The 16,094-nt window shown below is 38.6% G+C and overlaps 1 protein-coding gene across 2 annotated transcripts in view; it reads left to right on the top strand.

The window, feature by feature from the left end:
* The window catches only part of LOC126284458 (midasin), a 481,989-nt gene that overhangs the window by 393,668 nt on the left and 72,227 nt on the right, over positions 1–16,094 (top strand). For both annotated transcript variants that reach the window (XM_049983379.1, XM_049983380.1), the window contains 4 exons: positions 175–1,151; positions 4,704–4,845; positions 7,987–8,178; positions 10,397–10,558. In XM_049983379.1, coding sequence (XP_049839336.1) covers positions 175–1,151; positions 4,704–4,845; positions 7,987–8,178; positions 10,397–10,558 — 1,473 coding nt within the window. The remainder of the gene's footprint in view (positions 1–174; positions 1,152–4,703; positions 4,846–7,986; positions 8,179–10,396; positions 10,559–16,094) is intronic.

Here is a 16,094-nt window from a genome sequence, read left to right as displayed (position 1 = left end):
TGCTTTGAAAATGTCCTCCACAGGCGTGAACGAAACCTCAGGTTACAATGTGAAATCCATTTGACCACAACATAATAGCCCAGCGTTCTTTATTAATTATGACAGATCTGGTTGTGAAAGTTTACGCTTTATAGCCCTTAGATCTCTGCTAAATGCATGACTTATTTGTTCCAGTCTCGTGTGGTGGATCTGCTGGCAACTGTGCAGATGTGCATGGAGCAGTTTCGCGTCGCTCTCAAGTCTTGCCCCTCTACATCGTCTCCTCAGGTGCCCCAAGTGTGGTTATCTACTAAGAATCACACGCCTGCTTTGGTGTCGGCATCATATGGTGATGCCGAATGGCGAGATAGTGATGCTCTCATTTGTGACGTTGTTTTAATGACTGGGAAGCTGAAAGCTCCTCTTGATATCCCTGTTATAAAGCTGAAATCAGTTGTGGAAGCATACAGTGGTTTACAGACAATTATGCAAAAGCTCAAGAAATTGCAGTTAAAATTTGAAGAGGACGATACAAACTTTTCACAGAATCCATTGGCAGAATGCCTTAGGTGGCTATCCACACAAGTACATCAGGAATTGGAAAGTTTCCACCAGTCTAGTTTATTTGCAACAGTGAATTCACCATCATACAAAAGTGGTTCACAAGTGTTAGGAACTGAATCAAAAACGGATGATTTCATGTTTGATGTGTTAAGTCAAGTTCCAAGAGTTCATCTATCACCTGATCTTCTTAGAGACCCTACTTTTAGGCCCAAAATGAAAGAAATCCTTGTGAAAATAATGCTGGTTGTTCAGAAACTATATAAAAGGAATGACAAAATATTAGTAGGTGCAGGAAACGATGACGTCTGCAATGTGATGGAGGGGGGAACTGACATGGAAGAAACACAGAGTATTGATAAGGAAAACAACATGGTGAAGAATGCTGTGAATGGCGTAAGTTCCACTCCATCTGTGGATGCTTTTGAACATGAAAACCATCATGAGCTTCAAAAGGATCACTTTAGGGAAAAGATACTTGGTGGATTAAAAAATGACATTAATTATTTGAATCTGAGTGCTATCTTTGACACTGTTTCAGATATTAAAAACATGTTAATTAGTGTATTAGAAGTAGGAAAAGAAACAGAAACATCTGTGTATTACAAAAGGTAAGAATCTAAATAATAAGAACCATTATTAACGATTGGATAGAATAATTAGAGTAATGAAATATACCTATATTACTATTGTTAATCCCGGATATTTTCGTAAAGTAGACATTATGTAGTGTACCCTAATTGAAACTGTTTCAGAAAAAAAGTACTAATGATATTATTCCTTTCTATCACGTGCACTATTTCATGAAGATGTAAAATTATGTGAAGTGCCTTCGCACTTACACATTTGCAACTGAGTGGCACAATGGATTACGTATACTGTGAATCCTTGTCAGTGTGATTCTATTACTAAAACAGTTTTGTAAGACCTTTTTGTCAGTAAACAGAACATATTACGGGGCCATGCTGGAAACTAATGCCTCAGAATTTTTTATTCTGTTATCAATATTGGTTGAGGCATTACATGTCACGCACATTGCTTGGTCGACTTTCCCACTTTGCTGATGCAAGTTATGACACTTTGCTGGTAGAAGGCTCCAAATTGTAGCCTGTAAGGATGGCTGTGTGTAATGTAACTATGTCAGAGAGTGCTGTAATTGAGTTCTGAACTGCAGAAAATATACCTCCAATTGAAGTCCACAGAGAAATGAAAGCTGTGTACAGTGAATGTAGTTTCGACATCAGTAATGTGAGGTTGGGTTGTTTGTGCTTGTAATGGAGAAACCTCTGTCTGTGTGTGTGTGTGTGTGTGTGTGTGTGTGTGTGTGACAGAACTCAGAGTAGATGACTGCACAGAACAACTGGTGAGACTTGTCGGAATTGGGTTGATGAACTTGCCAAAAACTCTGCTGTCTGCTAAGTTTGGAGTATCATGAGAGCATGTACAGGCCATCATTGTAGAACTGATGTAAAGAGAAGTCAGTGCACGAATGCTTGTTCCTGACATGAAACAGAGGAGGCTGAACATCTGTTAACAATTTCTTTTGCATTTTTAGTGTTACGAGTGGCAGGTTCCTTGACAACATTGTGACAGATGATGAAAGCTGGGTTCCAAGTTTGACTCAGAAAACAAGAGATCACGAGAAGAGTTCTGTGACGAAGGGTCATGGACCCAAAAAAGTTCAAGACAATGCCGTCAGTAGAGAAAGTCATGCTCACAGTATTCTGGGGTGTTCGCGATGTGGTGCATTTGGAATTCGTGCCCAAAGACACCACCATAAAGTCTGTACGGTACTGTGACACCCTCAGAAAACTAAAAGCACAAATTCAAAGAGTTCCTCCATACATAGAGCATCCTGCCCTTGATTGATTGTTTTAAGCAGGGATGAGACTGTGGCTCTGCCAACAAAGTCAAACATTCTATAATGACAGTATCGAAAAAAAAACTGTTCTCTCTTTGGGAGAAATGTGATTGTCACCAACATGACAGTGTAGAGAAATATGTTGATGTAACAAATAAAAATGTAAGTGTGTTTTATTTAAAAAGCTTTAAAAATTTGTACATAAAAAACTTGGAGGCATTACTTTCCAGCATGCCCTTGTATCATCATATAGTTTTGTGCAATCAGTATGTTGTGTCCAAATTAAATACTGATGCTGAATTTTTGTACATAGGAGATTAGAAAACGAAAAATATCGAAATAAACAATCTTCTTTACATGTTAATTTTCAAATCTTACGCCATACATGCAACAACAGTTGCTTAACTGAGTGGCTTAAGGTAGTGTTTCTGTAAACAAAAGCCTCTACCTGGATCAGAACAACAAACTTGATTGACAGTTAGTTATCTTCAGGAAAGCTGTGCCATCTAACCTCACCATTGTCGTTTCTGTGCTATTTTAAGTGCCAATTACAACAGTCATTTGTGGAATGTGCTGGCAGGTGGCAACATAACTGTTGTGATCCATTTTGAGTTTCATTTCTCTGCACCATTTGTTTATGTTATGCAACAAATTGCTGGAAGTTGCAATAGGAGCAAAAGTGCACAGTAAAGTGATATTCGTGCTACTATCCTTTAAAACAAGCTTGGTATGGCATATTAGCATGAAGCATGTGAAAGTGCTCAAATCACTTTGTGTTGTTCTGATCCTGTTCTAGGCTGAATAATTACTTGATCAAGAGAAGGCAGCAAGTCATTCTTGTTGGATGTTGGCATTAGTAATGTGTGATGCCACTGATTATTCACTAAGTTACATCACAGTTATAGATGTGATTTGTTTTGGGGGATGGGGTGGGATGTGGGCGTGGGGAGGGGAGAGGGAGGGATTGGAGGGGGTAATATCATATCTCAGAAACAGACAAATATTTGGGATTCTCCTTTGCATGTACTTAACATTGTTGTAGCTGTTTGTCCCTGATACTATGAATCTTAATTTGACCCAGGAAAGTTCATTCACAATTTTTTCTTCATCCATGAATTCTGTGTACACATTTTTATGAGGTTTTTGAATGACACTTAAATTTTACTTCTAGTATGAGTGACTGAGACGTGACAACAAATAATAAAGTTAAAAGTAACCTTCAAAAGTGTGTCCTACTTCATAATCCAGCTACCCATTAAAATAAAAAATCTTGTTTTCCGTATTAGATGTAGTAGTATCTCTGAGGGTGATTTTGTAAAGGACTGTGGCTGACTCTAGTGCAGAGATAGATGATAACTCTGGAGTTAAATTGATGAAATGCAACAACATGCAATGATGTCAGTGAAATCTGTTCAAAACTGCTGCATTAATAGCAGGAAATGTCAGTGATACTGACACTTCGGATGGGGACAGGAGGCTTGCTCAGACAACGTGATGATGTTGTCATCTTGTGGTAAGTAGGAGACTTCGGTTTGAATTCCATTAAAACATAAAGTTTTGTCTGTTGTAGCACATTCGTTACATTGCATTTTTAGCAGTTTTGAACAGATTACACTGATACTGTGTTGTTTCATTGATTTCACCCAGATTAAGTACATGCCCTTCATTCCGAATCGGTTGGTATACATTTTTATGGGATGGTAATCGGTGACCTTCAGCAAGATCCATTTTCCCAGCACACTGTTCCATGTAGCTTCTGAGAGAATTTCCAGTGTTGGTATACAAAAGTAGCAGGAGGATAGATAAGTGGCAGTGAAAAATTTGGAAACATAAGTCCCAATGAAAATCTAATGGCATGTGCATGTGCTGTTGTGTCTCTATCATAATCTTCATAGTATCAAGTAATCCAGTAGGCCACATTCAAAAATATTTTACTGTCTCCTTCAACAGTCTTCCATTTAGCCAAATCATCCCCAGCCCAATTCCTCCACATTTATCCCACCATATTACATGCAAAGGTATCAGAAACAGAAGATTTATGTTAAAGCATTTGACAGTATTGCAATAAGGAGGAGGAGAGTAAAAATGAACATGAGCTTTTGTATCTGTGGGCAGAATGATTAAGTAAAAGAGCATCTACGGAAAAAAATCAAATTGTAGAAAATAATAGGCAGTATAAAAAATGTAGGACATTTGTTGACTGAAGTATTGCATAATTCTTAGGCACATATTAATTATTTATCTTCAGTTTGTGGGTATTTATTGTGTTAGTGATTCTGTGTTTTATCCCCATGCTCCACAGGCTGATTCAGATGCTGCTGCCATTCCTGCACCAGCTGGCACTCCTTGCAGAACTTACTGTATTTCAACAAATTCAAGCATTTCATGTATCGTGCCAGTTACTCAATAAACTGTTGCCTTTGTTCCAGCATCTTGCACAAAAGGTAATTTTATTTCTCTCTGTTGCATCAGTGTAATAGTTGCATAATCATATATGAAGCTTTTATGCTGTAACCAGTACACTAAATTAATAATTTAACATAAGAAGTGGTAATTCGCAGTATGTATGACAGAAATACTTACAAAAGAACACATTACAAAAACAGGAATTGCAGGATATAAAAAGGCAAGGAAATTAAATCACCCGTTTGTAGTTGATTGCTGCGTGATGCATTCAGTCAGCTATTGATGAAAGGTTGCCTTTCTTTGTTTTAATTTAAAAAAGAACACCGCACTGCTAACGTTTGGAACAACTGGTTCCTTTTTCAGAGAGAGAAAAAGGGATTGAGTGGAGAGCTTGGAAAAGGATGGAAAGGGGGTAGGAAAATGAAGGAATCCCTCTCTGTTTTGAGTCCTTCCCATAATCTCTGAAAAGGTGGTGGTGCATTGCTTACTAATCTACTGTCTGTGATGTTCTGGGCTGTCTGACACCTTAGATAGTAAGCAATCGTGCAGAATTGGATTGAACGCTCATATGTGCAGAACAGGAGTTTTGCCTTCATTGCCTCGCAGGTTTTAGGACTTCAGTGTGACAAAACATCTGCCCCTAAGCAGTCGGAAGATCTTTTGCGTCTACTACATACAGATTGCATTAAAATATACTGTGGATTTTGTGCTCATTTTGTTAATGCCATCTGTGACAGCACTTGGGCATGATATAGAGATGTTGGCAATGTGTGTCCTTGTTGATTTGCAGGTAACAAATTGGTTGGATAGTATGGGTCAGCCAGTGAGTGGCTGTATGTAGAGGACATCTTTATACTGGAAAATATGATTTACTTGCATTGTGTCGATGGCCCTTCCTTTACAGTCTGATTTTGCCACACAGTGATATTTCTGATAGTGATATAACCATGACACTTTTGCATTTTATTGTTAAAATGTTGAAATAGTTATTAATGAATTCCCCTCAGATACGGAATCTTGGTTCTGGTGATAGACAGTTTGATGTCTGAGGTTGCTTGTCAGATTGTTAAGCCTACAAATGTGAATACAAAATCAGATTGTGTGTGTGTGTGTGTGTGTGTGTGTGTGTGTGTGTGTGTGTGTGTGTGTCTGTCTGTCTAGTCACAGTTGTAGTTATAGAGTGGTCTTTATAGCATTGTCTATAAAAATGAGCTGCTGCTCTATCTTAAGTTCCCGTCATTGCTCACAACTGGTGTTACCTACACATAGTTTGAGGCAAGAGTGCAGATGGCCCCTCATAATTTTTTTTTCACTCAGATATCAGTATTTTTTGCTATGGGAAAATATGTGATGGCCACTGTTTTTTTTATTTTTTATTTTTTTAAGGTTTATTCAAATCATACAGTTTAACCCATTGAGTGAAAAGTCATGTTAACAGCAGCAGAGGTAGTAGAATGACACTCATGAAGGATGATGATGGCATCTTATATAGTAACATTGTTATACAAATGATGAAAAAGAAACTATGTAGGGAAAATCTCCCTCCAAAAGCATTTTAAATATTAATTGCACAAAAAAAATTTTGTCCACATTTTAGATACTAGTTTTATAGTTCCACATTCTGATAACCTTATTTTATATAAAGACTTGGAAAATAGAAGAAATGTCTTAGAATGTCGTGTATAACTGTTGTCTACAGATTAACACTGCTCAAAATACATTCAGTGGTTTGATGACAGAGTAATCTCAAACAATTAAACTAATCTTATCTTTGTATCATAAATACATTGTCTTACAGTCACAGAAATTGGCCGTATGATATCACACTTCTTCCAGTGCAACTTATCGCATGACTAATGGAAATAAGAAGAAGTGGCAACATATATATTTATATTTTCTATTGACTGGAATGGTGTCATGAAAGCAGGTTTGACCACTACCAAATACAAATCAAACTAAATTCCTATCCAATAAAAAATTATTTAAATTTCTTTGGATTATACCCTGACGTGCCAACACATTATGACCACCTGCTTAATAGTTTGTTTGTCCATCTTTGAAATGAAGTACATGACTTACTATGCATATCACAGATCACCGACAGTTTGTTGGTAGGTCTGTGGAGGTATGTGGCATTAGATGTCTATGCGCAGGTCATGTAATTTGCATAAATAATGGGCCACTGATATGCATATGTGGTGCTTGCGCCTGATAGCGACCTGGACGTGCTCCATAGGATTTAAATCAGACGAATTTGGTCGCTGAGATGACAAGAGTTCACTATAATGCTCCTCAAACCACTGTAGCATGGTTTTGGCTTGCAGGTGGTATGCAGCTGTCAGCATCAAGTCTTTGATTACTACCACAGGTCTGATGCAAATATAGGAAAATGTCTCCCATAGCATAATACTGCTCCCACCAGCCTGCACCGTGTGCTACACATTTCGAGCTGCCGATGATGGCGTTTGCAGAGACGACCACCAACCTAGTACAACAAACATTTGATTCACCCAAAGAGTTGACATGTTTCTATTGATCGACAGTCAAATCCTGATAGTCCTGTGCCCACTGAAACCTTAGTTGTTGATGCCTTTGGGTCAACATGTGAACACCAAGTAGTAGTCTGCTGCGGAGCTTCATGTTCAAAGATGTACAATGAATGATGTGCTCTGAAACACTTGTGCATGCACCAGCATTGTGCTCTTTTTTTCAGGGATGACACAGATCAGCATCTGTCCTGCTTTACAGAACAGAGAAGCCTTTGAACCCTACATTCTGTGGAGAGTGATGGACATCCAACCATTTAGTGCCTAGTGGTAGTTTAACGGTCCCTCCACCACTTTCTGTAGATGCTCACGACAGAAGCATGTGAACATTTGACCAACTTCGCCATTTTCGAGACACTCATTCACAGACGTTACGTAATAATAACCTGTCCTGTGACAAAGTCGCTTATCTCAGTGGAATTCCCCATTTGCAACACATATCATTGCTAGGGTAATTCCCGTTCACCTCTGCTGCGCTTACATACTTTTGTTACTGCATCGTGTGCCTACAGTGTCACCAGGCGGCATGCCACCTTGGGATGGTTTGACATGGTGGCTGTAATTTTCAAACTACATTTAATTATGTGTAATTAAATTGACCAAATTATTATTTTATTTCTTCTTTTTCTCCAGGGCTTTGGCATACCTCCTGATCTAATGCCAGATGATGAAGGCGAGGATTCGGGACCTGCTAAAGGAGGTATGGGGCTAGGTGATGGTGAAGGTGAGACAGATGTTTCGGAGCGAATTGAGAGTGAAGATCAATTGGAAGATGCCCGCCCTAAGGGGCAGGAGCCAGAAACAGATGATGAAAAGGAGTGCAAGGTGTGTTGTGTATATCATATCCTATTGATTAAATCTGCTTAAAGGAAGTGTAAGTAGTTTATTTGTTGCATGTTCTTGGGACCATAAGAGCTCACAAGATAAAAAAATGAGTCGCTCCTGGAGAAATTATGGCAAGCATCTTTTAACACTGTGTAATTTTACCCCTGAACTCTATAACTGCTTGGATTCAGTTAGGAAGTGAGTCCACATAGCGGGGATGCTGATGTCAGCATTTTTCCCACTGTTCTAGCATGTCCCACAGATTTTCTATGGGGTCCAAGTCAGGTGATTTTTCTGGACAATCAAGATTTCGTTGGATGGGGGACTGTTCAGAAAACCATTCACATATTCTTCCGGCACGATGAACTTGGTTGTTGTTGTCTGTATGTGTCTGTGTGCGCAATGGCCTCTTGTAAGATGATTGACTCCAAATGTTTGTCACATGCAGTTCCCATCACAATGTTTTCTCACTAACAGGTGTGGATGGACCTTTATTCACTGCCTGCAGAAACTGCTGTCAGGTTTGGAAACAATTCTGATTCACAAGCCGTGAAACACATCTCTGGTCCCTCTCAGTCAGGATTTTTTTCTGACCACAGTTCTGATGACATGTTTAATGGCCATGTGCGATACACCATTGCTTGTCGACAGGTTGAACAGTCTGCTGCAAAGCACCAATGCAGCAACTTCACACACCATATGGCCAAGGGCATGACCATATACAATTCCCCTTTGTGCCATTCTGTCACGTCCTTACATTTACCTTCAGTAACGCACAACACCTGCTTGAAACATAAATGTTTCACTGATCATACCACCACATGCTCACATAGATACTGTATGTGCACAGCTGAGCACGTGACTCAGTTGGTGTGCCCCTGTAAAAGCTGAGGTATTTGTCTGTGGATGTGCACTGGGTTGACTAGCTTTTTTTGTTCAGTGAGCTTATGATGATGAACTGAACATAAATGTTGTGCTTCTGACATACAGGTGAAAGTAGCTGATATGAACTGCAAAATATCTGAAGAAATTGTCATTATTTTTATGTTTTTACAATTCTTTAGAGACTTGTCTAGAATATAGTATAGTCCCAATCATTCATATAGCACAGTGGGACATTGTCAGTTATCTACATTTCTTAATACAAAGATGCCAATCATTTCTATTGTTCTATTTTGTTCCTATTGCCTGCTTGATTTCCATATAAATTCCATCCATCAATCAGCCTCTTAAAGTCAAATGCTGAGGGGGTTTCTGGGAAACAAGCAGCTGATTTCCTTCCCCAGCCTCTTTCAAATACGAGCTTCTGCTCCGTCTCTAATGGCCTCCCTGCCAATGAGGTTATAAATCCTAATCTTCCTTCCTTCAATACAATGTTCTCTTAATATTTCATCATTACTTTCAGAAAATGTCAGTAGTACGTGGGTTTTCAACCAGATCTCTGTTTATGCTGGGGAACATCATTACTCAGTACTGAATTCTTCTTTAACGAGGGCTAACCTGCTACAGAATTATTAATTGTTGAGAGCTATAATAAAAAGGGCAAGTTCATGAATGCTATATTTTCAAATAGACTAAGTATCATGCTACAAAGTACTATTAGCTGCAACCTCCAGTTACATCTTATACATGTTCAGTGTGTAAAGATGCCACAATAATATAGACTCCCATACGGCAAGACACTTTGTCCTATGTCGGATACATTTGTTCAGCAACATTGGTCTGGAGGGGGGGGGGGGGGGGGGGAGAGAGAGAGAGAGGGAGAGAGAGAGAGAGAGAGAGAGAGAGAGAGAGAGAGAGAGAGAGAGTGGTTACCATGCTTACTCCTTATTTTGGATGATAGGATGGCACATGGCACACCTTTCACATAAAGAATGTTGTGCATGTTCAGGAAGAGTGGCAGAAATTTTCTTGAGTCATTGTTCAGAATTTATATGATAATTTCTGCCATAAGATTGTATATCATCCAACCATAGAGTGACCTTAAAATCCTCAGTTTTTTTAATAGTCAGTGAAGTTACTCCATGTTTTGCTCATTTGCAGATGATGTATCTGGCACTGTGACCAAAAGTAAGTATTCTTGGTATTAGTTTTGCTATTGAATAATTATTCTCATCACCCCCCACCTCCCTTCCTCCCCCCCCCCCCCCCATTTCCTTTTTGTTTTGTGTAGAATTTAAAGTCTAATAATGTTTCATAACTGAAATATTTTATACAGGAGGAATCGAAAGGAATAGAAACATCAGAGGATTTTGGTGGGAAAGCACAAGATATTGATAAAAGTGGAGATGATGAGAATGAATCAGAAGGTAATAGTGAAGAAGATTTGGATGCTGAAATGGATGACACTACAGGTGCAGAAGAGAAACTTGATAAACAGGTATAAAATTCTAGTTTTAACTATCATTTCATCGAACATTGGAATTATGATTTTATTATATCTTTTAGATTACTGCTTCTCTTCACATGAAAGATTGAAAACAGTTGCTTGGCACACTATTTTGATTCTGGTATTAAGAAGCTTCTTCCAAAATTCAATAGCAGAACTACCACTACATTTTAGTCCTTTTCATCTCCGTCATTTTTTAATTCCAGTAGCTCCAACTGTTAAATACTTGATAATAGCCAGTAAGACTGGAGAGCCATTTGCCACAAAGTCAGTGGCAAAAGATTTTCTAGGAATCAAAATTAATAAAGTGTATTCAGATAACAGGTTGGAATATCAGCAATGTAGGAAAAGATAGATTTCTACTTACCATAAAGATCACACATTAAGTTGCAGATAGGCACAATTAAAAGACACTTACACAAAGCTTTCAGCCACAAACTCCATCAGAAAAGGAAAGAGAAACACTCGCCATTCATTTACACAAGTGAGCACACCTCATGCGCACATGACAGCCAATTGTGGCACCCTGGACCAGAATGCAGCTGTCACGTGGAATGGAAGCAGCAATCTGGAGGGGGGCAGGGAAGGAGAAGGGACAGCAGGGTATGGCGTGTGGGTGGGGGTGGGGATGGGGGTGGAGGGGGGGGAGAGGAGCACTGTCTGGTGGAGCGTGATGGGACTAGTCTGCTAAAAGATGCAGTGTCTGGATGAAAGCTTTTTGTAAGTGTCTATTAATTGTACCTGTCTGCTGCTATGAAATTTCCTGCCAACTTTACCTTCTTAAAAGTTTTCATTTTCAAAGTTTGGTTTATTTGCAAATCAGCATCTTTATGGATATTAGTAAACTGTTACCTAATATTGGTCTAAGAATCCAGAACTGTTTCATAATAAACAAATAATAATAAAACTGACAAAATTTTTTGTGGTTTTCAAATCATAAATTAAACATTTATAAAGAAATTATACTGATGATTTTCCTTCTCATTTGTATCCACAACAAAGCTGCAGATAAAATGTCTGCGATGCCATTGCCCACGAGCTCCGTGCAATGTTTAGGGCACGATATTTTATTACACAACATAACTGTGCCATGGTCAGTAATGGAAACATTTTGTCGATGGACCGACAAGATTAGGGTATTTGGTCATAACTCCTGTACCACTGATTTTAACACTGTGTCTATCTTACTGCCATTCAGATAAGACTCTGAAGTTGACAAAGGTATCAGTAAATGTATATTCCTTAACTGCCTCCAGTGAATTTGCAATTGATTCTTTGTACCAAACATAGGATAAAAGGGAGATTATGTGGTGATAATTCAGAAGTAGAAGAGTCAGTCACACTGAATCACTCACTCTAGTTTTATTTATACATTGACATATCCATTTTTTTCAACAAAGATCTCTTTCTGCTAGTTTTCAGCTCTGTAACAGTGCAAGACTGATACTAAAAAGCCACTCATTCCTAAGCTGAAATTATTAGATTAACGTCTGAAAAACAGAATACCAGAAAAAGTCAAAATAAAACTTTAATTGTAACTGTGATTTCATGGTAACTCTCCACAATTGATGCATAATTCTGCTGCCCCCTGTGGCCAAATTTTTTGTCTTTGGGAATGGAAAACTACTGTTACTGATTGCTTCCACACTTTGTTCTACATTATGTTAATGCTCGTCTTCTTACATCCACAGTGGACCACAAAGCACACCCAGATTCCACAGGTTCAAAGTAGTTGCGAAAATTACAAGAGAAATGTCATAAGTAATGCACAGTTTCACTTACAAGTGTGTTAACACTTCTCTCAACCTCCCTGCTTCTCTGTGACTGAATCCCAATGTGTCAGAAGCTCTATTATTCCATCCAGGACTCATATCCGCGAGCTGTAGGGAGGATGTGGCAACAATTCCCATCTGTATTCACAAAGCTTTTGAGCTACCTCATTGCCAGTATGAAGGCAAGCATTGCTGTGGGGACGAGTGGCCCAGTCTCAAGCAACTGAGGTCAGGTTTTCTGCTCTTCTCTGCACAGATTTTGCATGAAGTTATGGTAGTAATACACTGGTGTGACACGTGCTCTACACGGGACTCGATCTGTCTTGATGATTCCTTGGTGGCCATTAGCAAAAATCTTCATTTGATTGACTGCATCAAAATCTTTTTGAGTGTGGAAAATCTGAAGATCTCCACTCATTGGACTGTGATTTGAACTCCAGTTCACTGTCACCAATCCATGTTTCATCAATAGTAACAATTTAACATTTCTGCTTCTCTTCAGCAGTCAAACAGTGAGGGACCCACCTTGCAGAAAATTTTCTCTTCTTTAAACAATTTGTCAGGATACGGAATACTGATGTTTTGAGAATTCCCACGGCTTCAGAGTGTTCGTCACAAGTCACACTGTGATCTTCTTCGAGAGCATCTGCCCCAAGTTTCACACTTTGTTCATCTGTTGCCATTTTTGGCCTTCCGGGTCTCTGGTTATCTCCTGTGCTCATATGACCACTGTGAAAATGATTAATTCCACGTGAAATTATAATATGGTCCACTGTAGTATCACCACAAACTTTACTTAATGCACTGTGGGTTTCTGTCGGGTTTTTGCCACATAAAGTATCGAACTTGATGTACGACCTCGGGCCTACAACAGTCACAGTACCCGAGACCACCTGCACAAAAACACGTGCTTCTTCCTCAAGCTCTCAAATACATCTGAAGTAATTTTCAATGTTGTTGCAGCAAAGAATCCGTAGTAGTACCAACCTGTGCATTAATTATGAAATGTGTCTCATATTTAACATTTTGGTATGCAAGCCAGCCAGTCAGTGCTTTTGTACAGTGGATTTTGTCTCCCTCTCACAGAAATTCCACTTATAGTCATATCACTAGTATAACTATGTGACATCTGTTCCATATTTTTGTAAAGTTTTGTGGTTATGACATACACATTACAAATTGCACTCGTAAGAAAGTTTTATGGCAATGTTCTCATATGGTGACTGGCTTGTGGTGAAACAAGTTGTCTTAATGTAGAGATTTTTCTATAACAGCTCACAATGTTTCAAAAGATATTATTCAGAGGTAATCAAAAACAAAATATATCATTCATTTAATATACAGAATTTCTGATAATATGGTCAGATGTCAGCAAAGGTCAGTGAATGTGTGAGGTAGGGTTGTAAAAGAAAAGAAAATACTGTTATCATCCCAGAAAGGTACCTGGCCTGGCTGCTCGTCTGCAGGCAGGAAGCAATGCTCGTGCATGTACATGGGTGGGGGGTGAGGAGATGCTATGGGGAGTTCCCTTGTTAAGACAGCAGATTACTTACTATAGGGCTCTGTGGAACACAATATAGAATCCACATTTAAAAAAATAGATGACAAAAAAAATGTTTTGTTCAAGAGTCCGCTCTAATGAATTATGTTTATTTTAGGTAGTTGTAGAACTTTTTCCCTCCTCGCAACTCAGAATCTTCACAGCAGCATCACACTGTATCACTGCCAAGACCTCATTCTTAAACGAGGAAAATAGCACCAAATGGGAGCACAAGACAAAGTCCAAATATTATTTGCATAGTGAGACCACAAATCGCAGACAGAAGCCACTAGCTTTAAGCTATCAGAGTTCCTCCTCAGATATCAGATGTGTCATTAGCCGCTTTTTTCTCCTCCTCCTTCTTCTTCACTTCACAGATTAGTCTGTAGGTTTATTATGTTAGGATTTTCAAAAAGCACAACATATTCATTTTTGCACATCTAGGGATAGTGCGCCAGTGCTAAGTGTAACATGTGGCCACGAAATAATAAATAAGGTGGAAACTTTAGAATTCTTAGGTGCCCGTATTGATGAGAATTTAAACCAGAAAGAACCCATTTTGAAACTCCTAAAATAATTTAGTTAAGCCAGATTTCCTCTTAGAATCATTGCAGATCTTGAGGAGAGACAAAACAATAAGTGGACATATTTTCCGTACTTTCAGGCAATGACATGATATGGAATAATGTAACTTATTTTTAAGAAAGGAATTTTTCATTGTGTATCAAAATGATGTAAGAATAATACCATGAAATCCATATTTTAAATTTTCATGCGGTCCAGACTTAAATGCAAAATTGAGGAAAATGTTAATAAACCCCTAAATATGAGCATAAACTCATTTGACATATAGGATTAGAAATCATAATCCTCTCCAATACTAAGTGAAGGAAATGAAATTTGCAATACAGTGTTTATGCAATAACTTGTGGTAATGAAGTTCATCAGTTCTTAAAAAATCACAGATGTGAGTAAAAATTCATTAAAGAATTAGAATTGGTATTTGCGTACAAGATAACGAGCTGTTTTGTGACATGCTATGATAATGAAGCTATTTTCTGACATGCCATGACTACAAATTATATGTTCAAAACACATGTCTTTGAGAGACCATTCTTTGTGGTCACCCAGAAAAAGACAGAACTTGATGAACAAGTTGAATTAAACCAATAACATCACAACAGCTAAGCAGTTAAACCATAAGCATAAATGAGGAAATCTGCTTAATGACATACTTTGTCACCATCGCTGTTATTGTTTAATGCTTTTCTTATGAGCTGAAATTCATATTCTCACCACCGTTGAAGTGTTATTTTAGGCTTGATGAGAGAAACAGAGACACGAAGAAATGAATTTACTTCCCCACCTGACGTTACAAGCTCACTGAATTTCTATACAGTGTAAAATGTATATTTGAAAGTAAGCTGAGGCACTATAGTTTCACTTTGTACCCCATATCACTGCTGCCAATCTTTACGATTTACAGTGTGTGTTGTGTAAAGTATATACACGATTAGTGTATGTAGTTGTTGCAAATATATCATGTCAGATTTGAACATGAAAGTCTTTAAAATTTGGTATCACAAAATCTTTGATCTATTTCCGTGTGACATCTCTGTCGTAGCACTTCATCTGCATGAAAAGTATGTTTTTCAGCACTTCACAAAATGCTTTCACTACCTGCACTTCCATCAGTGAAGGGCCATTACCCCTCTCCACACATCTAATAGGTGAGCTCATTTGACATGTTTTAGTATGGTGTGGTGGCTGTGCTGGCTGTTGGGTGACTTAACAAGTCACCAGCCAATAAGAGTTCAGTAGCCGGAAATGGGTGATGTTTTCTCGATTATGACCGATCAGATTCTTTGAGACTCGGAGTTTGAATTTGAAAGGTTGATGATTGATATTGTTGCTGAGTACAGTACATTAGAAATACCTGCAAAAAGATGAGACAGAGTTATAACTGGCACAAGAAAAGATGGTGGCTGATCCCCTTCATCATGTATTAGCCCGGTGCAGAACACTTTGCCTCGACTGTCTTGTTTTTCCATTACTGCTGTAATGTAGCGGTAGTTATATCGTAATTGCGTGGTGAAGCTAAATGTTGCAACTTGTGTTGGCAACACCGACCGTGGGTTACATCAGTTCCTCTCACACACCACCTCTCCCAACAGTGGCCTAAAATATCCACTTAATGTTGCCACCACCAGTGGAG

This window comes from Schistocerca gregaria, chromosome 8 (genome assembly GCF_023897955.1).
Source record: "Schistocerca gregaria isolate iqSchGreg1 chromosome 8, iqSchGreg1.2, whole genome shotgun sequence".
NCBI lineage: Eukaryota > Metazoa > Arthropoda > Insecta > Orthoptera > Acrididae > Schistocerca > Schistocerca gregaria.
The sequence above is the reverse complement of the archived record's forward strand: the minus strand, read 5'-3'. Positions and strand labels throughout refer to the sequence as shown.